Source organism: Uloborus diversus, chromosome 6 (assembly GCF_026930045.1).
Source record: "Uloborus diversus isolate 005 chromosome 6, Udiv.v.3.1, whole genome shotgun sequence".
NCBI lineage: Eukaryota > Metazoa > Arthropoda > Arachnida > Araneae > Uloboridae > Uloborus > Uloborus diversus.
In genome coordinates, this window is record NC_072736.1 from 164030564 (window position 1) to 164053855 (window position 23292).

Below are 23292 nucleotides of genomic sequence, written 5' to 3' on the forward strand. Positions count from 1 at the left end.
GAAGTATTAAGTCCCTTGGTGTTATCATTCTCTGTAAATTGGGTTTTTTTACATTGAGTAGTCTCTTGCCGTGAAAGTTTGCAAGTAAATGTTTCGGTGTTGAGGAGGGCTGCGGAGTCAGAGGCGAAAATGAACGACTCCGACTCCGGAAATTTTAGAACCTTTGACTCCGACTCCTTTACTCCAAATCAGTCCGACTCTGACTCTACAAGCACTGGCAGTTTCGACTTTTGGAACTTTAAACCGTCGACTCCCGACTCCGACTCCTTTACCCCAAATTCAGTCCGACTCCATCTCTTCGACTCCGACTTCGAGCCCTGATGCTGAGTATTCCACTAGTGAACAATCTCTCTTTATTTGAGAGGTATTTTAATTTCAAATAAAGAGTTTTCAATGCCAGTAGTAACCCCTGTAGACTAACCAATTTCTCTAAAGAGTTTTTCCCATAAAGATCTTAGATGTTTTTAAAGAAAATTGGTTAATGGTTAAAACTTGCTGTTAGATTTTGATTTAAATAATGCATATAAATTGATAATCCTGTTCATTGCGACAAATGAATTTTAATTTTCAACTGACTAAAAACTGGTACTTACTTCTGCAATGTGGTAATCCATGCATGCTTGGTATAATTGTACTTGCTGGATGTAACCGTCGGGGAACCTCTTAACCTAAAAATATAAATTTGAGTCATGAATGTGTAATTTTCAATACTTTTTATTTTACAACTGAAGCAATTACAATTTTAAAGCAATTAAAATTTTTATTTTCTTTTAGATAAAGGAAAAAGAGAACTGTTTTTCTCATTTGCTATTCATCTACTTATAATGCTATTCAAGATTACTTTACATTTCAATATTTTTCATAGCTCTGTTCTACATAAAACAACAGAAAATAAGCTTAAGAATTTTTTAAATCTTCAATATAAATTCATGAAAAACTACACTTGTATGAATCTATCGAGAAATCGCGTGAATTTAGTTTGTGAATTTTGAACTATCGTGTTTTAGCTTTTAATACTTTTATTTTTTAATGAAATTGAAAAATAACTCTACTTCATTTTTATTCATCTACACAGTTAGCTAGTGATGTTTTTAAGGGTTAACTTTATATTTCCAGTGGGTGCGCACCAGGAGTGCGAATAAAATCTTTAAAAGGGGGGTTTAACAGAGTTTTTGGGGGTTTTTTTTTGGGGGGGGGGTTGCTCTGTAGTATTTCGATGGAAAGCACCATCGCCCTCGGGGCATCCCTAAAAATTTCAATCGTTTCAAAAATTCTGTTCTATGTAAGACTATGAGCAACTAAGTTCCTAAATTTCTAAATTTTAAATATATTTCTCACAAACAAATTACATTATAAATAAAGAACCAAAAAATCTTTAGTTCTAAACTAGTAATTTTTCATTAAATTAAAAACTTCTATTTCTTACAAATAATTTTGCTATAATTTTTTAAGTACATTTTTTACAGTTTAACAATCGTTGTATTCCTAATTTTATTTTCCTAAATTTAACCTATTTTGTGCTAATTTTAGAAAAATGAAGAACATGTTTTGTTCGATTAGAGAAACCATGAGACTGCGTTTCTTAGGACCAGATTCAATGAAAAAGAAATTTTCAATGAAAGAACATCATGCAACATTTATGTTCGCCAAATTGAAATTATATCCCCACTTCAAAATATAGAAGAGAAACATGGATATAAAACTAACTATGTTTCATGAAAAATAAACTGAACTTACAGCTTCTTCTTGGCATTCTTGATGTCTCTTAGAAATATTCTTTTCGACCTGTGAAAAGATAATTCGATTGAGTAAGAGAAAAAAAAAATATTTTTCATGTATGGTAAGCTTAGAGTGTTGAAAGTCATCTGAACTTAGTTTCGATTTGTAAAAACATCTTAATAAAAATCCAGACTGAGTAAATTTTACTTTCAAAAGAAGGATCTGTATTTAAACCTATTCTTTCTTTTACTAAGCAACAACTTTCACCAACAGCTACTTGTGCTTATAACTTGTTTTATAGTACAGTAGGTTCCTGTCCATCCATCCTAGTAAAAATGAAGAATGTTGAAACCTGTCGTTACTGGAACTCGTTGTAGGAGCTAGAGCAAGAAAAACCTCTGTTCTAAACTATTAAACAGATTAAAAGAAAGGTGGAGGGGAGGAGAAAAACAACGAAAGAGAATGAAACAAACAACTAAAAGAGAGAGAGAAAAAAATTGTCTTTGCTACGCTTCAAAAATAAAAAAGCAAAAGCAAGACTTAAGTCTACTAAGGACTGTTTCAAAGTACAGACAACATTTTAACTCTTTTTACTAACTACTCTTTTGCATTAACTATTTATTTTGAAATGTGCTTGTAATTATGTGGGAGCCAGAGTAGTAAGTGGAACTCCGTCTTATCCGACTTTTTTATTATCCGGAATACCCTTTCGACAAGCTGGATAATCAAGAGTCTACTTTTACTTTAAACAACTTACACCACTGTTGTTATACATTTACCGTGGATTAACTCAAAAAAAAAAAAAAAAGCCAAGCACATTTAAGAACAAGGGTAGTTTTTTAATGCATTGGGAAAGGAAGGAATGAACGTATCTTACGGCAGAGTCCAGTTTCTTTGATTCAATTTCTGTCTTGGCACGACTGAATTTGTAGCTTCCGTCAGCGTTGAACTGAAACATCAAAAGTCTTTTTTAGACATAGTCCATATATATATATATATATATATATATATATATATATATATATATATATATTGTTTCTTTGAAAACGTAAACTCCACATACATGATACCACAGAAACCTTCAGAAAATCAAGAACTTTTTTCCAAAAAACAAATTGAGGGAATAGAAAGTATATGCGTTAATTAACGTTCTTATATATATATATATCTTTCACTAACAACTACAACAATCAAATTCATTGTTTTGGCGCTACGTCAGTGAAATAACCAATTCAGTTGTGAGTATATGGAATCGTGGTGTTTTTTAATTTTGTTATTGATTAATTAATTAATTTATTTTTATTGCTAATCGCATCAGACTCCATCGAATACAACAGGTTTTTTTTAGATTTAGTTTAGAGATAACTCTCTTTCAGATTTCATGTTATTAGTGGATAACAGTGGCGTATACAAAGGGGGAGGGTTGGGGGGTTTAAACCCCACCCTTGCCGAAAATTTAGGTTGAATTGTGAACTTGTGTGAACTTCTTATGATGATTTTTAATGATATATATATATATATATATATATATATATATATATATATATATATATATATATATATATATATATATTATTATTATTATTTAAAATCATCGTATGATCAAACACTCCCCTTGGAAAAATCCTGGATACGAAACTGGTGGATAGTTATGGGATAATGGATTAGGTGGAAACACTTTCATTTAGTGATATATTTCAATAGGTATTTTGTTGCACAGTAAGAGTTTCAGGATGCGTTCTCTGCATAAGTATTTAGGTACATAAATACCAATAATCATAATTACTATAAATTCAAAACAAAAAGCTTGTATAAAAGTAACTAAATAAAATTGTTGAGGCCTGAAAATGTTATTTGATCCATTTTAAATCGTTACATAGCATCAGTTTTTTTTCTCCATTTTTTTCCATAAAGATTTTATGCATTTAATATTCATTCTTATGTTTTTAAAAATGAAACATAAAAATCCTTTTATTTTAAGTGTTGAATTGCGAAATCAATAAATTTAAACTATTTAATCGTTAATGTGTATCAGTTAAGAAAAAAATATATTTAACAATGAAAAAAAAAACATTTTTTAGATTAAATACAAAATATAACAGGGCAAAATGCAAAAAAAAAAAATGATAAAGTTAAATGAGTTCAATTCATGGTATTATTATTATTATTATTTTAATCTCACTTACCCATCCTTCAGTCTTCAATGCGCATGTTGTGACTAACTCACGATGATCATCAATTTGTTTCTGTAATGAAATTTACAGAAGTTACAGACATATCAACATATATTTTTTTTTAATCTTTGCTTTATTTAAATAAATACATAAATAACATAAAATAAAATGATAAATTACTTTCTCGTGTAATGCGATTGAAATGTTTTCGATTACTATTTTGACATTTATCGAAGTCTAATAAACTGAATCATGTAAGGGCAAAATTTTAGTTTTTTTATGCTCCGCTTTTTACCAGAATACTAAAGAATATAAAAAAAGATAAAGAAATACTTTTAAACTTGTGAATGCCATTAGTTTGTCTGAGAAAATGTTATCTTTTAAAATAACAGAATTTTCAAGTTTTAGAAACTTCGGCAATGGGGTCATTTACAAAATTTTAAAAGTATTTTTTTTTTCTGAAAGAGCATGTTTAAAAACATAGGATCTAACTATTTTTAAAATAATTTGTTTAAGTTTAATATTTTCAAAAAATTACTTAAATCGGTGCGCTTTCATTGTTTACATTTCTTGCCGATATGACATCCCAAATGATGAAATGCCATTCTGTGTTGCCATTCACAGAACAAAATATTTAATTCGCATCTTTACTCACGTGTATTGGCAACGATAGGGTTGATAGCAAGCATAGAGCGCATTTTTATTCGCTTCTTGATTATCATAAGATTATCGTAACGTGGAAACGCGGTAGAAAGATGCGCCAAAGAGCATCATCTGTGACGTCATCAAGACCACGCCTTGTTTGAAAAATCGGACAGTTTAAAAAATTAATTAAAAAACAACTGTTAAGATAAAAGAAAGAATTTTCTGGGTCCATGTTTTTCTTTTTTTGCTTATTCTATCAATTTCAGTGATTAAAAGTACTATTTTTGACTGAAGGAAGCAACCCCGTTATGACTCTTGTAAAGGTTTCTGAGTTATTTACCAAAAATAAGAATCAAACTATTCTTAATTTTCAAATAATTAACTTTTATCAGTGAGTATACGCACAGTAAAATTCATTATTGTTTACCCCACAATTAACTGCAATGAAAATTGCATATACGTTCTTGAAATTCAGCGGAAGAAAATTAAACTTTTGAACAAAAATAGCCACTTTGTTTTTTGGATGAATATATGACAAACAGTATGAAAAATTTCCTTACTTTTTATATACAAAATATTTTAAGATAAAAGTTAAAAATTTTCTGATCATATGAAAGTACTTTTCTTCCGTGATTTTTTAAGCAAAAGCATTCTACAATTTATTTATTTATTTTATTTATTTAACCCACATTAAAGCATGCTACAATATCGTTTCATTAATGTTATTATTTTTTAAATGAAGTGTATCTGTCATGTGCAGGTCACATCCTTGGATATCCGCTTTTAGACGTCATAATTCAAGTAAAACATTCTCAATCTATTGCTGCATTTTTTTTAAGTATATAATTTGCTTCCCTACTAGTTATTTTTAATCCCCGACACACAAAGGATGAGGGTTATAAATTTGACGTGTCTGTATATCTGTGTGTTTGTCTGTGGCACTCTAGCACCTAAACAGATGGACCGATTTTGAAAAAAAAAATTGTTCGAAAAGAGAGTTGATCTAGAGTGTTCTTAGCTAGGTTGCATCTTTGGATGCCATTCATTAACGAAGATATTAATTAAAAACCTCTAAAAGGTTTTTCGCCATTTTTTTCAGTGAAAACATAGTTAACTTTTTTTTTTAAATTTAATACCAAAATAAAGAGTATTTTTTTCTACGTCTGATAGAATGTGTTTGGAACTTCCATGTTTCATAGAATTCGAATTATAACGTTTTTCAAAGCAGATTTTAATAACGGCTAATCCTTTATTCACGCGATCGATAATCGAATTCATTGTTGGCCGACAAGGCAATAAAACGAAATGATTTAAAATTTTAATCTGTTGCCAGTTTCTATTTAATCTTTATCTTTACTAATAATAAAGCTGAAAGTCTCTCTGTCCGGAGGATGTCTGGATGTCTGTAGGATGTCTGTGACGCGCATAGCGCCTAAACCGTTCAGCCTATTTTCATGAAATTTGGCACAAAGTTAGTATGTAGCATGGGGGTGAGCACCTCGAAGCGATTTTTCGAAAATTCGATGTGGTTCTTTTTCTATTCCAATTTTAAGAAAAAAAATATCATAAGATGGACGAGTAAATTACGAAATTATCATAACGTGGAACCGTAACATGGGCACAAGCCAACTGGCGAGATACGAAATTATCATAACGTGGAACCGTAAGATGGGTGCAAGCCAACTGGCGAGAAAATTCACCATACATTATTTGTAAATATACAGGCGAACCAAAAGACCTTTTGATTTTTCTATTACGGGCAAAGCCGTGCGGGTATCACTAGTAGCAAATAAAATACTTGACATTGATTTTCAATAATATAAGGCTTTTAAAAGGATTTTCAATTTTCCCTCTTGGTTCTACAGTTGCGACTCAGTCGGAGGTTTTTAAAATTTTTAATTTTACCGTTGATTGTTGAGTCTAAGTTTCAAAAAGAAACGAATAGCGGGATCCCACTGCGTTCCATTATGTGCACTAGGTGTACGGCTGACCTCATGTTAAGATAAGTCGCGGAGTCAAAACACATCGTCACATTAGAGCAATAGTAAGATATCTTACTGTTATTCTGAGACGACGACATATAAAATTAAAATATAACTTTTTTCTATATAAAATCCTTCAATCGTGGTTTCTCAATCATGTTTATTTGCGAACTTTCACAATTCTGTTATCGGGTGTTTTTAATACGTTTATTTTAAAATTAACGCAAAAGGACTGAATGATATACCGACGTCCCTCGTATAGCAAGGTTAATTCGTTCCTTGTAGTATTGAAACCGTGTTATACGAGACTTTTTTTTAAATAACTTTTAACTTGTATTTTACACTAATTAATCATGTACATAGTAAAAACCATGTCAATATGTATCGTGTTGTATCGAAACCGTGTTTCGTGTTACAGTGAGACCTGTGTATAACGATACTGTCTATAACGATAACCTGTCTATAACAATTTTTTTTTTTTTTTGGCCCCAACAAAATGTCAGCATGAATAATCAAACTGTCTATAACGATAACCTGTCTATTACGATATTTTTATTAGGTCCCAAAAGTATCGTTGTAGACAGATTTTACTGTATATCGAAATCGCGTTACACGAGACTTGGAAATAATGTGAATCAAGGGACGTGTACCGTGTTATATCGAAAGCAAGTTTCATAAAAGCTAAGTAAAAACTTATTAGAGCTATTATCAAATATTAACAGAATGTATTAAACAAAAATGAAATTCCTTTTTCAAATATAATTTTCGTATTATATCAAAACCATGGAATATTAAATTCAATATTCGTATCGTGTAATATCGAAACCATGTTGTACAAGTACCGTGTTATACGAGGGATGCCTGTATACAAGTATTAATGGGAAGTAAACTAAATTAAAGAATTAAAAAAAAATAAAAAATACTGTTTTAACTTTGAAAACTGATGCTGATTGAAGCAACTTCATAATTTCAATTTTACTTGATGACTGTAAGTCATTCCATAGCAGTTTGATAATTCTTCAATTAAAAAATAATACAATAAATGCGGCAGTGACTCATAAAGCTGATGTTGATTGCAATAGTTTTAACAATTGCAGTTTCGCTTGATGAATATTGACCATTCCATAACAGCTAAATTCTCAAAAGTAAAAAGCTTAAAAAGTTCTTCAAATCCAAATACAGTCAAATCTCGATAACTCGAAGCTTGTTCGAATATTTCTTTCTTTTGAGTTTTAATTGGATCCCAAACTCTTGAGACTGTTGTGGAAACTTCCCATAACTCGATCTACCAATAACTCGAATGTTTTAGCCGGTCCCTTGGGACTTCGAGTTATTGATAGTTGACTGTAATTGGACTCTTTCATAAAAGTCCATGTATTTGGATGTTCTTCAAATCCAAATACAGTCGAATCTCGATAACTCGACGCTTATTCGAATATTCTTTTCTCTCGAGTTTTCATTGGATCCCAAACTCTTGAGACTGTTGTGGAAACTTCCCATAACTCGATCTACCAATAACTCGAACGTTTTAGCCGGTCCCTTGGGACTTCGAGTTAACGATAGTTGACTGTAATTGGACTCTTTCATGAAATAATTCCTAAATTAAATATTTTCTTAAATACCTTTCAAAGAACAAATAAACTGAAAACTCAACTCACAGGATCAGTGACAGCCTCCAAAGAAGGTGGTGGGTTCTGCTCTAAGCATTTCTGAATCACAAGGCGCTTTTGTTCCTGGAAAAAATTATTTTATCAGTTTATGTGAAATATTCAGTTAAATATTGATTAAAAATTAATAGAACATACTTTAATAAAAACACAAAATAAGTTTAACATAATGTGGCGACCAACGCCTGGTACGCATCCACAAAAGCAACTGAAAATCAATAGAAGTTACCAGTACACAATGAAATATCCTTCATTACATATATCTATTAACAAAATAATAATAATCATTCCGCTTAACATTTATTAAATAAATACCGCCCTGAATATTAGTAGGTCTCAATTAATATTAAAAATTTTAAGAATACAAACGTTATCATTTTATGATAACAAATGTAATTTTTGATTTATAGCAAAATATTGGAATATGAGCATCAGTTTTTGAAAATCGCTAGTATTATCATATGCTTTTATCTTTAGAGATAGTTTAATGACTGGAGTTGCCTACTACATAGTTAAAATATTACCAGTTAAGTGGTGCTATAAACAGTGTAAATTTTTGATTTTTGCCCAGCTATTTCACTTTGCCCCACATTTCCCTACTTCTATCATTTTTTCGATAGTGATTCTTATAATATAAAAGCTTTAACAATATTCCAATGAATATTGTAGATGATGTAGAGCATTTTAATTATTGTTCTGCTGAAAATGGTATGAATTTTGAGGCATGTTTTAGCGAGTTTAAAGCTTATAAATTATTCTACTCCATGCTTGAATTATGTGCTTATGTTATTACTCATGCTCGAAAAAAAAGTATAATAATCTGCAACTTATCTAAACACACTACATAATAAAATTAGCGAGTTGAGTCAATTTAGTTTCTAGTCTATTATTATGTTTTTAATTTGTCATCTCATTTTATATATTTACTTTTATTCACTTCTTTTCAAAATTAAAAAAATTCCGAGTCTCTTATTAAAGAGGAAAAATTTTTAAGATTTCAACCGTTATCCAGTTCTCAGTCATGCTTTAAATATTCTACGTCATTGCTGCAATTTTTTTTTCTCGGAATAACTTCACTGTTTTAATTTCTAATGTATTAACGACAATTATAACTGTAAGGAATACTTTTAGAGTTATGTCTATACAAGAAGATTAGATAACATTTTAAAGAATTGCTTTTTAAGTAATGAGTATTTAAAATTCATTTTAAGACATAAATTTCTCTTACCTTATCAGCTTCGGTTGGTTTGAGTTGTGGACATTTTCCCCAGTCAATTTGCTGCAAAAAAAAAATGAAATGAAAGTTAATATGGTGTCATTTTATGGTTAGACTTCAAAAGCATTTTCAGAGAAAGATTTCTAGTAAATAATTAATTTTTAGTAAATAGTCGTGAATTTGGCATCCTTAAAGTTCTATAGCAGAAATGCAACAATAATGACAAAGCATCGATGTTTCAAAACATCAAACATTGAGTGTCGATGCTTCAAAACATCGACTTTTGTTTAAGCATCGATGTTTCAAAACATCAATATTTAAGATTGATAGTATGATAAATCGATCAAAAATCATCGAAGTTTTGAAACATTTAATATTTTATGTTTACACGTAAGAACTCTACCAAATGCTTTGTAGAAGAAATCAATTCCCGGACTAGAGACGCTTATTAATTTATAATAAGATTTTTGGAACTGAATCATCACATTTTTTTCTTTTGATATTTTTGGTTCAATTGACGTTACCCACAGTGTGGTAACGGCCCATTTAATTTTTGGTTTGCAACTATTTTGAATCAGTATTCAGCGTTTGTAGTGTTCAAGAAACGCATCTTACTTAGTAATATCTGAACTTTGTATGCATTGTAGACATACAGACTTAAAATTCTGTGAAAAATACTAAGGAAAGTGATAAATGAAAAGAAACTGAGAGGCTTCACCGATTTTCTGCAAAGGAACCAAGAGGTTTAAAATGAAAGAACTACGACTAAACAGAATGAATTTCGTACGACGTGAATTCACCACTTCATTTCTTTACAACCTTTCTAAGTTGAAAATTTTCAAAAGGCGTCTTTTTTATATAGAAAGAAGAGCTTTTAAGCCATAAAAGTGCATGTCGTCACTTCAAAGCGACAGTGAGATATTTTACTATTGTTTACAGACTTAGATGTCTTACTGTTACTCTGAGGCGATAATGTATTAATTAACGCTGGGAGAACGAAATTTCGTCTGCTGCAGGAACCCAAATAAATTCTGATACCCGCAGATACGTCATGTGAAAAGGGTCCATTGTACAACATCGATATCGAAAACACTTTTGACGCAGTACTTCGATATTGGAAAAAATATCAACTCTAAAACATCGATGGTAAAAACATCGATGACTAAATAAAAACATCGATATCAATGTCGTACTCCGGAAACGTTAAAACAAGGACGGATCCAGACATTTTCCAAGGGAGAGTCGATTGATTTTTATTACTTACTTTTTATATTTGCGTACTGATTTAAAAATATTGATCACAAAAGTTTTGGATTTTAATTCCAAAACAGTTACGCGATAAGGGCCCAAACCCAAACCTCCCTTCGCCCAACATTAATGAAACCGTCTAAATTTGCGTTTTTGAACTTCATTTTCAAAAAATTACCGGAGGAGAGTTCCTCAAGGGAAGGGCGATCGACCTTCCCTTGTATCCGTAACTGCCTTAAAATGTGTTCAATTTAAAGAGCGAGTATAAATAGAAAGCAAAATGAACGAGCGATCTGTTTCACTCCAAAGAAAGCAAAAGTAATAAAAGTAAAAATGTGGTAGGTAGACAAGCCAATTTTCTGTGTTCTGCAAGGGCAACTACAAGGAAAATTGCATAAGGAAAAGGGGGACATAGAGGCCCTCTTACTCACTGTGTGGGTTAGTGGGCCAGCATCTGCTTTACGTTCTATATTCTGCACTCTTCTATGGTGCGCTGAACCCGGAAAATTCAATCAAGGTTAGCCACACCCGGATTGTGACACAATGACGGAGAAAGATATTATTCTTTTGCGTTTTTCGAAATTTTTGTTGCCTCATCCTGCAATAGCAGAATAAGGAGTTTTGAATTTTCATGCATTTGTAAAAGTGAGCACAATATAAAAATAATAATAATTTGAATTTTGACATCTTGAATTCAAATTATGTTTTTCGCAATCACGAGTGTGCGTGCGTAGGCGTGTGTGTGTTTGTGTGTGGGGGGTATGTGTGATTGTGTGCAGGGGGTATGTGTATGTGTGTAGGGGTATGTGTATATGTGTGTAGGCTTGTGTGTTTCTGTCTGTGTGCTGGCATATGTGTGTGGGTAGTTGTGTGCATGAATGTGGGGGGGGGGGTATGTGTATGTGTGTGTAGGCATATGTGTTTGCGTCTGTGTGCAGGCATGAAAGTGTGGGTAGTTGTGTGTATGTGTGTAGGTGTCTGTATGTATGCGTGTGTGTATGTGTTTGTGTATGTGTGTAGGTGTAGGTGTGTGTATGTGTTTGTGTGTATGTGTGTGTGTAGTTGTGTATGTATGCGCTTGTGTGTAGGACATGGATGCAACCTAGAGACGGCTTTCGCTATAGGAGCAGCATCGTGAGGAGCCCGTCGACGGTGAGGGTGCGGAGGGTGGCGGTGGGAAAATAAAATGATAGCACGCCAAAAACAGTCAAGTGAGAACAATAAGCAATCGTGATTGCTCAAAAAACAAACAAACCTTCTAGCATCCAGCATTCATTTGAAGTTGGACGTCTTGAATTCTAACTATATTTCTCGCAATCACGAACTGCTACAGGACCCTACTCGTTGGGTCCCTTGTTTCGACAATTGGAATGGTATGGAAATGCCCAAGAAATTTGCACCCGTTATATTATGATTGGTGGTTTTCTAGAATAGGTAATGTGAGGCATGTATCGTATTCATAAAAAAATGATGATTAGGATGTGGTCATAAGTGGATATCGGCCATAAACTTTATCTTTATCATAAAGAATATTTATTTACAGCGTGTAACGTTATGCATTTTTATTGCTTATCAATCTTGAATGAAGCGATTGAGTAATATGGAAATTTTGTTTTTTAATGAAGTTTTGCTGTTTAAGTTCATCTACAGTGGTGTTTTTTCCTGAAAAAATTTAAAAAAAAAAAACTTTTTTTAATGTAAAGTCTGCTTTAGGTAAGCATTGAAAAAAAGTATGAATAAAATCCAAACCTCGGACGATTTGTAACTATAATGACGAATATTTCACTCCGTAAACAAATATTTAAAAAAACTGTCGTCATGTTAATCTGAAAAATCAAAGTAGAAACATATTGGTCAAGTGAGGATAACAAGCAGTTCTTGTATTGCTCAACATGAAATGCAAAACAATTTCGGATCAATGAAGTTCTTTTTAGAAGAATTCATAAATTAAAAACATTTATCAAATGGGGAGATTCGGTTGAGGGACCTCATTCAAGCAGAAGTTGTATTTTTTCAACACTTATGTTTTGTTCAGTTAGATCAGACGTCCTCCTCTTGAGTTCCGCAGATTCCAAGGGTTCCCTGGAACTTTGACGGGAGCAGGGGCACCCCGAACATAAATTTTTGGGAAGGCGGAAGTTCTCAATTTGCCGAATGGAACTCCAAATTTTACTGAACTATGATATTTTTGCCGTATATAACTCCAAATTTTGCTGAATATAGCTCCAAATTTTGCCGAATGATGATCATTTTACCGAATCGTAATACAAACTTTGCCGAATAAAGAAATGTTTGGAAGTTTTTCACAGGGACCTCCTCATCGTGGCGCCCTAGACGGGAGCTCCGTTATTTCTTCAATGAGTGCCAAAATTTAATAACATTTCTATTTTATAAAAGGTAAAGTTCCTAAAAGGCGGATTTTGCTTGTTAAAATGCTACTAAATATTTTATGGTCAAAAAAAAAATCATATAAGTCGTCGTCATCTTGAAAAACATTAATTGAGACGCATTTGTTCCCATAGTTATTAAAAAAGGTTCCTTTAAAAAAAAATGTTAAGCTCAAAAGGTTCCCCAAAGCAAAAAAGTTGAATACCCATGAGTTTTTCTAGCTGTAGAAAACTATGGTAGCTGTTATCAAGACTTTTTTTTTTCCTCAGTTAAAATGTTGAACATGAAATAGTCAGAATTATAGCTTTTATACTACTTTTGCTTTTTTTGTCTGTGACTTCATGAGGAAAGGAAAAAACCAAATAAATCACCCTAGTGATGAGCGACTGCGATCGGACACAAATAAATAGATTAGTACTTTTCAAATTCAAATTGATTAACATATTTAATATTCTTGTACATTTTACCGAAAAATTCCTTATGAAGTTCTTTTTTTTTTCTTTTTTTTTTGATATTTTGTTTCCTTTTCCTTGTTTGAGTTTCAAAAAACAAACTTATTTGGCATTCAAAAAGTTACACTCTGAACACTCGGTAGTACAATTTCGATAATCACTGAGTTTTTACTATCATTATTTCATTTTTAAAATATTCATGGCCCCCAAACGCCCCTCAAGAATTCATCGCCCCCCTTGAGGAGACAAATCGCCGCCCTTTAGGGACAATGGGGTCGTTTCCAAAATTTTAAAAGTATTTTTCTCTGAAAGAACATGCTTAAAAACATAGGATCTAACCATTTTTTAAATAATTTGTTTAAGTTTAATATTTTTGAAAAAATTACTTAAATCGTTGTGCTTTCATTGTTTACATTTCTTGCTGATGACCTCACAAATGATGAAATGCCATTCTGTGTTGCCATTAACCGAGCAAAATATTTAATTCGCATCTTTACTCACGTGTATTGGCAACGATAGGGTTGATAGCAAGCGTAGAGCGCAATTTTAATTCGCTTCTTGATTATCATAACGTGGAAACGCGGTACAAAGATGCGTCAAATTGCATCATTTGTGACGTCATCAAGACCACGCCTTGTTTGAAAAATCGGACATTTTAAAAAATTAATTTAAAAATAACTGTTGGGAAAATGAAAGTATTTTCTGGGTCCGTATTTTTTTTTTTTTTTTTTTTTTTTTTTGCTTATTCTATCAATTTCAGTGATAAAAGTACTACTTTTGACTGAAGGAGACAACCCCATTGCCTTTAGGTTACGAAGCACAGCTTTAAGCTAAAACTCGGGAGTTAAATTTGTCTCATACGTAAGGTGGAACACATTCAGCGTTTTACCAACACCTGTTTTAAAACCAAATAGTGATTTTCAAAAATAGCAAAGCATAACATTAATTTATTTATACTATAAATAGAATATCCCTCTTTCTAAACCTCAGAACTAGAAATAAAACAAAACTAGTTTATTTGCTTTCTGAGCAATGTCCAGTCATTCGAACGTTATTTCGCGTTTTCCGTTTGAGAGAATATCCGGGGCAACCCTCTATCGTCATCCTATTCCAATAACATTTATTCCGCAAGGCTGTATTCTCGGTCCCGCTAAAACAATGGTCAAATGAAAAAGGCATGCAATTCGCACCGGAAGTTTGCATTTATAAGAGGTATTAAATCCCGACATAGTCACATTATGATCCATAAATCAAAGGTTGGGGGTTATAATCCACGTTTGTCAAAGTGGTTGGAGTAACTACAAATATCACGAAGCGGGCCACGAGGATTGGATTTCTAATACATTTTCTGGTAGTTTATTGTTTCCGATGTGAATTGATGACTTAAGTATAAATTTTAGAATTCTGGCCTTGGAGCAAAACAGGGAATCTTTGAAGGTCGAAGCTTTCTTTTTGGAAACAATGGTTTCAGACTTTTTTTTTTCAATAGAATAGTGTTTAATTGCCCCTTGAACCCGGTTGTCTTCAAAATGTGTTCCTTGGAGAAGTGGGATTTCACAATGAATCTCGGGAAGTGAAATGAAATTTAGAAAACAAAATCATCAGGCGTTCAAACTAACTGGAAAGTGTTTTTTAAGTAGAAATGGTGAAGAAAAGTGAATATGAAACTACCGCACACAATATCAATAAAGTTCAGACTACAGTTGGCAAAAGCTCCAGTCACCAAATAAAATCATCAAGCATTCACACTATAGTTGCAGCATGACGACGCTGTCGGGTTAGGTATCTGCCTAGGCTTGCCAGACTTCTGGAATGTTCAACCGGGACACTAGAAGTGGGACCCCCCCCCCCTCCCCAGTGTCACAGGTATTCAGAAGGGTGCATTTTCTTGGTTAGTTTTTAGATTATTATTTTAGTGGGAAGTTTCTTTTCAATTCTATGAATAAATGGTTACTAACTATGAACCAAAACCTGAGGAGAACCAAAACCCATGAAACAAGCATGCATAATAAAAATTTAAACATTTTATTTCTTACTTAAGTAAGTAGAAACTATTTGAATGAGGAATAAAAATTTGAAATATATTTTCATGTACTTCCTATTGGCCAGAATTTTAGAACGTTTTTAATGTTGTTGTAAAAATCTTCACAAGCTAATCCTATATTAGTTATTATGTTAATGTTACAAAATGACAAATTAACTATCCTAAATAATCCTTCAGTTTCTTATTTTTACACTTTTTTGGTCATATTTTATCAAATTTGTCATTTTCCTTGACATGAAGTAAACCGGCTGGGACACCAGAGTTTTGTCTGAAATCCGGGACTGTTTCGGTCAAACCGGGACGTCTGGCAAGCCTATTTTTGCCCCAACTACTGTAGGCAAGTGTTTTATGTTTAAAAATATGAGACTGCAGATATGGTTTAAACTAAAGTTTGTGCAAAACATCGCAGGCTCACCCCAGTCACTAAATATAATTATTAAGCAGTCACACTACTTCACCAGTGTCTTTTAACTTTGAAATATAAAAGGTGAGTATGAAATGCGACTGCGCGCACATGACATCAATAAGGCTTAGACAACAGTCCGTGCTAAAAATGCAAGCATGCCCCATTCAAATAAAATCAGATTTTACTCATACTATTTTGACAAATGTTTCTAACCAACAAAAAAAAAAAAAAAAAAAGATATATATATATATATATATATATATATATATATATATATATATATATATAAACTATCATATATTGTATTTTTTTTTTTTTTTTTAAATTGGACAATTCAACCAAAATGAACTTCACAACTCAGTTGAATAGGCGCCATAGACAGCTCTATGATATTGGTAGACGATAAATTTAATAGCAATATAAAATTGAACAAGGCATTCGTATATTCTGGACTTTCGGTAACCCCTATTGCTTGTTTTGTGAGATGTCGGGGACTAGTGCTGCTTTTTTAGGCAATTTCGCCAGCAGCACTCACGAAACATCTCACGTTTTTTTCCCTACCCTTGGGTAACCCCCTGATGGGGCCCCAGGGTATTTTGGGATTTTGTTCAAATTTTCGTTCTTTCTTGTTCAATTTTATATTACTATTATATATATATATATATATATATATATATATATATAGAGAGAGAGAGAGAGAGAGAGAGAGTGAATATGAAATGTGACTGACAAAGAGCAGTTTGTGCAAAAAAAACCCCTCAAAATTACGCTCGTTCAAAAGCAGTTTCGTAAAACTTTTTTTGTTAAAAGTACCTAATAAAATTTGATAAACTTGTTGTGAAGAGTGGTCATACATTGGAAATACTTTGGAAGTTTTTCTACATCTTCTTCTGTATTCAGAGGTGGATACAGACTAACATTTCTGGGGGAATCATGCTGAAGAACGACCCCTCCCCCCTCACACAAAAAAAATTCTGAAACTGCTTAGGTGTCAATTAAAAGCACCAAATCGTCCAAGAATAAAGCATAAAAGTCACAAATTAATTTCAAAAGCAATAAAAAGAAGTTGTATTTCAAATATTTACTTAAACTAAATTATTCAAATATTTACTTAAATTAAATGACTCAAATATTTACTTAAATTAAATGACTCAAATATTTACTTAAACAATTAATAACTTGAAAGACTATTGAACATTTTATTCATGAAGTGTTTGAACACAGTGTGGACGCATATTACTGTCGACGGTTTAGGAGGGGTCATGACCCCCATGAACCTTCCCTTGTATTCGCAACTGTACCGTACAATGTGAAATTCATTTTAAAAATTTCGTAATACAAAAACTATTACCAGTCATCTACGTTTGACTTTTTTCCTTCTTTTTCCTTTTTTGCATAATAACAACGTTTGGGCAATTGCAGCCACTGCAGGCTACTTTTACTTATAGTTTTGAATTGGTAATTAGCTACAAGTATTCTAGCGTTAGCAGGAAGTAAAACATTTGCTTGAAACAATTACAAAAGCAAGCATTATTACTGTTCCATGAAGGATTACTGTATCCGTTGAACCTTGTTAGTGAATTACACGAAAAACGAAACTTTTATCTACGCTGTGAAAAGAACAGGAAATAATTAGCCTGGAAATAATAGAGTCGGAACGAGAGAAAAAAAAAAAAGCTTAAAATTGTCAGTAGCGATTTGTCGCTCATTGCAGTTCAGGGCACGCCATTACACATGACCCAGATGCATTTTTGTTCATTTTTGTTAAATACTTATTCAACAACAAAAAAAAAAGCGTTTTTATTTCAAAAAAAAAAAAAAAAAAAATCCAAACCGCAGATTGTGCTATTTATTTACTTTTTCTTCTGAAAGGTAAAATGATAGGATGTAAAACTTGCTGATAGTTTCAATAAAATTGTCCGTTTTATTGTTCCCTTCTGGAATACGGTTGAAAAAAAAAAAAAAGCCAACCGGATAAACGGCAAGGTTGTTTCAAAAGCTAACGTCGTGCTCCGACAAACAGAAAACATGAATCAAAAACAGAAGAGCTTGTGGTTCTATTTAGGGCTTACATGAACAAGGTTGTTATTTTGATGCAAAGTCATTGTACTTTAGTAGGTATTGGTAATGCCTTTTGTTAGAGATGCAGTAAAATTTGAGCTCAGGTCATTTTTATTCACCGTCACGTTGAGTACTAAGGTCGTTTGTCGGTTTATGTTGAAATTTAGATACACAAGTCTGGTTTTGTAAAAATGGTAACCAAGGTTTACTAGTTGATGTGACTGTTCTACGTTATTGTTACTACTTATTGTTATTGTTATTTTTTAGCTCATGTTTAGTTTTCAAAAATAGATAGTAATATGACAAATTGATATGATATATGTTTAATGTTTTCCGGATTTTAACACGCTTTTATTAGCTTCACTTGTATGTTTGTGAGTAACTCTCCTTTGGACTAAGAGCTAGTGGCTTATTACTGTTAGTACATTCCACCACTTTATGAGCGTTCCTAGCCGAGCGGTCTAAGACGCGGGTCTTCGCTGACGTCCACCTCCGGGAATCATTTTGCGTGCATTCTAATCCCATCTACACCGAAACTAAATTTATAATCTTGCAACTCAATTTTTGCCTACTTTTTGCGATCGGATTCTTTTAAAATTTGGAATGCAACCTCAGACCCGATGACAATGCAATATTCTATAATCAAATTAATTTATTAACGATAAGTTATTAGTTTATGCTAATTAACACGCTTTTATTAGCTTCACTTGTATGTTTGTGAGTAACTCTCCTTTGGACTAAGAACTGGTGGCTTATTACTGTTAGTACATTCCACCACTTTATGAGCGTTCCTAGCCGAGCGATCTAAGACGCGGGTCTTCGCTGACGTCCACCTCCGGGAATCATTTTGCGTGCATTCTAATCCCATCTACACCGAAATTAAATTTATAATCTTGCAACTCAATTTTTGCCTACTTTTTGCGATCGGATTCTTTTAAAATTTGGAATGCAACCTCAGACCCGATGACAATGCAATATCCTATAATCAAATTAATTTATTAACGATAAGTTATTAGTTTATGCTAATTAACACGCTTTTATTAGCTTAACTTGTATGTTTGTGGGTCCAACTTTCCTTCGGACAAATAACCAGTGGCTTATTAGAATAACTTACAACGTACAAATCAAAGCTGCGGAGTGTAACAATGTTTGCACATGAATTTACCAGAAAGCATTCAAAATGTCTGATGCAAATAATGCAATAGAATACTAAGATACATTTCATTATAAAAATCGAACAGACGCACAAAGATTTCATTTAAGAGTTACAAGTGTTAGCAATATTTAATATCAAAATCTTATTTGAAAATAAAATAATAGTTTAAAAAACTAAAAAAAAACACGCTTTAGTAGCAAAATGAACTAAAAAGTTAAAAATAATCTTTGGATGTCTTTGGATGACAAGTATATAAAGTAATTGACCAAACACTTAATTTTACTGTAATAGAAAAAAAGCGTGGGGGGCTGCCTTTACATTTTTGCATGGATAACAAGTGGAAGAAAATTTAAGACAACTGATAAGAAGCCCCCACGCTTTTTTTCTATTACAGTAAAATTAAGTGTTTGGTCAATTACTTTATATACTTGTCATCCAAAGATTATTTTTAACTTTTTAGTTCATTTTGCTACTAAAGCGTGTTTTTTTAGTTTTTTAAACTATTATTTTATTTTCAATTAATTTACTTTCATACTATCTTATTCACAAGTTACGATTTTTTGAAATCCTACGATAATACAACGTGATTTTGTCTTAGCTTGGTTCTATTTTGTTTCTATAATTCTACGAATTATCCAAATCAGTTTCCGAAACCTTTAACATTGGAAGCGAATAAAGTGAGTAAAGTGTCATATTTTACAGTACTATTAATATGATTTGCGTGCAAATAAATCAGTATAAATTAAGCATGTGCTTTCTTTTTTTCTGTAGCACATAATTATAAGGGCTTTGAGACTAATTTCAGAAATCGAAATAAAAGTTTGGTAACTAAATAATTGTTATATAATTACCTAAGAACCGGGTTGCATAATTTGAGACCTAAATCTACATTTTTATTGTAACTTACTAATAAAAAGTGTACACATGCAGGTTCTATGGTATGTTGCACCGAAAAAATTTTTAAAGTGTAAAAACTGAAAAGAACTATAAAAAGTCTTATTTTTAAGTACTTGCAAAGGTTCGTAGCACTATTCTCCTTACGGAAAAAATAAATTCCTGCCAAAAAAAATGTAATCAATACTTCTGCATATTTGACAACATATTTATGCAGCGTAGTGACTATGAAACACTTCACAATCAAAAAAAAAAAAAAAAAAAACTGAATTTTGACATGCATTTAAGTCGTTTACATTTGCATAACAAGTTGAACAAAAGTGAAGTTTCCTGATTAAAAGAAACAACAAATACCCACATTATCTAGGTTACGAAAGCATTGTTCTTTTTTTATAAGACATTCGAAAGAATCACCAGGCAGATGGAACATTTACCGATCGACTAGAAATAGAAAGAAATAGAATTAGGCACTTAACAAGAACCACTTATTCCTTGTCCCAGTTTCCGATTAACAGTGTGGGCCGCTCGTATAGTTTTCACTATTTGTTTTGGCATGTGGGCTAGTTTAAAATGGGCTACTGGACCAGCGTGGCGGGTGATTTCTATTCAAATTTCTCTATTGGGGAACCGGATTTGTCTGGTTTGGGACAGAAACGGCAGGACATTCCCCTTGTCTATCCTTAACCATCGACCTCTGTTTCAGATCATTTCGTCCTACATTTTTTGATGAGAATGTCAAAATTTTCTTTCAAGGTCCCCAGACGAATAATCGGATTGGGTTTCTATTGTTTCCATTCCGCGTATTAGGATGAAATAGGCGCATGGTTATGAAATCCATTTTATTTTTAAAATGGAGATGCGAGGGAAATGAGACCAGGTGTAATCTACATAACTAAGAAAACATTCAAATTCGAATCTAGTTCGATTCGAATCTTTCCTCATTTGGCGCAAGGCAGGCCCGGATCTGCGTGCCTGCAGACGACTCCGCAGTGCGGGGGATGGGGGGGGGGGCACGTCCTTAAGGGGTCACAGCACCTCAAAAAGGATCAAACGATCAAAAAATATTTCATTGCTTTTTTCAAAACTACAAATTATTCCAAACACAGGGAAAAAGTTTCATAGCTTTAGTTCAGATATTTAAAAAGTTATGAGTAGTTTTAGGTCATGCTCGCTGTGTGTTCTTATGCAAAAGAAAAATTTTAAATTGCTTTTTCTCAGTGATCGTTTTTTTTTTTGTGTTTTCATGTGATTAGAATCCCTAAGGATTTTTTTCTATTAAAGGTACAGCTTTAAAGTAATACTTTTTGCAGTCAGGATAATATATTTAACAAAACTGTGCATTGGATAAGCATTTTATAAATTACTCAAATGTTTAGAGCATGTTACCTTTAAAAACAAAATTTTTTATAAAAAAATTACGATTTTTTACATAATTAATCACAGAAAATGTTCCAATGCATCTATAAACAAATGAATGCACAGATTTTTAGAGATGACTATTGTGATTTCTTAGAAAAAATCTTTTTTTGAATAAGTGCAAAAATGAAAAAAAAAAAAACCTTAGGGATTTTAAAAAATTGAAATTTCCCCAAATTTTTTTAATTTTTAAAGAATGTGGGCAATATTTTAAGATTTTGAAAATAAATTATTGGTTGCGAAATGAGTGTGTATGTTATGGTTTCAAAAAAAAAAAAAAAAAACACAATATTTATAAATTTAAAAAAAAAATGTTCAAAAGGTACTTTGACTCCTTAAGAGACCCAATGGCCGAAGAAATTGAAACAAAAAACTAGCACTAAGACTTATGAACGTTGCAAATATACACTGCTGGCCTCGGCCCAAACTTTATAGATCTGGGCCTGGCGCGAAATAAAGTTCCAAAAGACATTTTCTTGTACGATCTCCCGAGTAGAACTGAGAGCAGATGTTTTGAGGCCTAAAAGTGCTTTTGCAAACTTTAAGTTTACCAGAAGCAAACAAAATTAAGACGAATTTCTCGTTTTCTCTCACTTTCTCTAGATGGAAACTCTGTAAAAGGGCCCGTTTGGACTATCCAATTACATTACAGCCCTCTACTCCTCTTTTAGAAAAACAGAATAGCTTAAAATGATAAATATAAAGAATGATGGAGAATCTTGAGACATAGTGACTTTCGCAGAAATACTTGTCTTCAATAAAAGCTCCAAATACTGGTGAGAATCTTTTACGTTTACATTATTATTATTTTTCAATCTGGAAAAATGTGCCTGTGAATATTTCAAATGTTTCCAGCATTTTTTAGGATTAATTGCAAATACTTAAATCTCTAAGTTTGCAAAAGAACTTCAACAATCGTAATTAAACCAAAGCGAGTGTAAACAACGCTTTTTTTTTGGTAGTGATCAGTGAGAACGTATGCACTAATTCAATATTTTTTTCCTTGCGCATATGATTTTTTGACTTGAATCTTACTTTATCAAAATAACAATGAAGTTTTTGTGTTATTTTTAATTTTTTTCTTTTTTCTCTCGAAAATTTGATGGTTAGGTTTTTCTTACAAAACATTTTCAGTAACTTATCAAGGGTAATTTAGTTTAAAATATGATGATTAACTATAAAGATCACTGGCCTAGGTCCTATTAAGAAGAATGAGTTTATTTCTAACTAGTGGTACCCGCACGGTTTTGCCCGTAATAGAAAGATTAAAAGGTCTTTTGGTTCGCCTGTATATTTACAAATAATGTGGGGTGAATTCTCTCGCCAATTGGCTTGTGCCCATGTTACGGTTCCACGTTATGATAATTTCGTAATTTACTCGTCCATCTTATGATAATTTTGTTCTTAAAATTGGAATAGAAAAAGAACCACATCGAATTTTTGAAAAATCGCTTCGAGGTGTACACCCCCATGCTACAAACTAACTTTGCCAAATTTCATGAAAATCGAGGCGCTATGCGCGTCACAGAGATCCGGACAGAGAGACTTTCAGCTTTATTATTAGTAAAGATAACTAATATTCAAACAAAGAAAACGCAAAAGAATTGAAAAATGCTCATGCTACGTAGAACTGCTTGCCACTCCTTTTAACAAAATTGCAAAAAGAAAATCAATTACACTGGGTTGAGTATTTTAAATCTTTGATGAAGATTTGAAAGCTGGAGTCTTTTATTGCACACACGAGGCAGTGAGAAGCAAAGGGATGCAAGTGGCAAAATTAAAAATTTGGAGATAACCAGTACACATGGTAGGTGAACCTCTCCT

At 32.4% G+C, this 23292-nt stretch overlaps 1 protein-coding gene across 1 annotated transcript in view; it reads right to left on the minus strand.

Moving 5' to 3' along the window:
• Positions 1-23292, minus strand: part of LOC129224594 (uncharacterized) — a 41885-nt gene that overhangs the window by 12235 nt on the left and 6358 nt on the right. Inside the window, exons 2-7 of the mRNA XM_054859078.1 lie at positions 9416-9466; positions 8179-8253; positions 3906-3965; positions 2597-2668; positions 1738-1785; positions 594-668 (exon numbers count right to left, since the gene is read on the minus strand). Of these exons, the coding sequence (XP_054715053.1) occupies positions 594-668; positions 1738-1785; positions 2597-2668; positions 3906-3965; positions 8179-8253; positions 9416-9466 (381 nt within the window). The remainder of the gene's footprint in view (positions 1-593; positions 669-1737; positions 1786-2596; positions 2669-3905; positions 3966-8178; positions 8254-9415; positions 9467-23292) is intronic.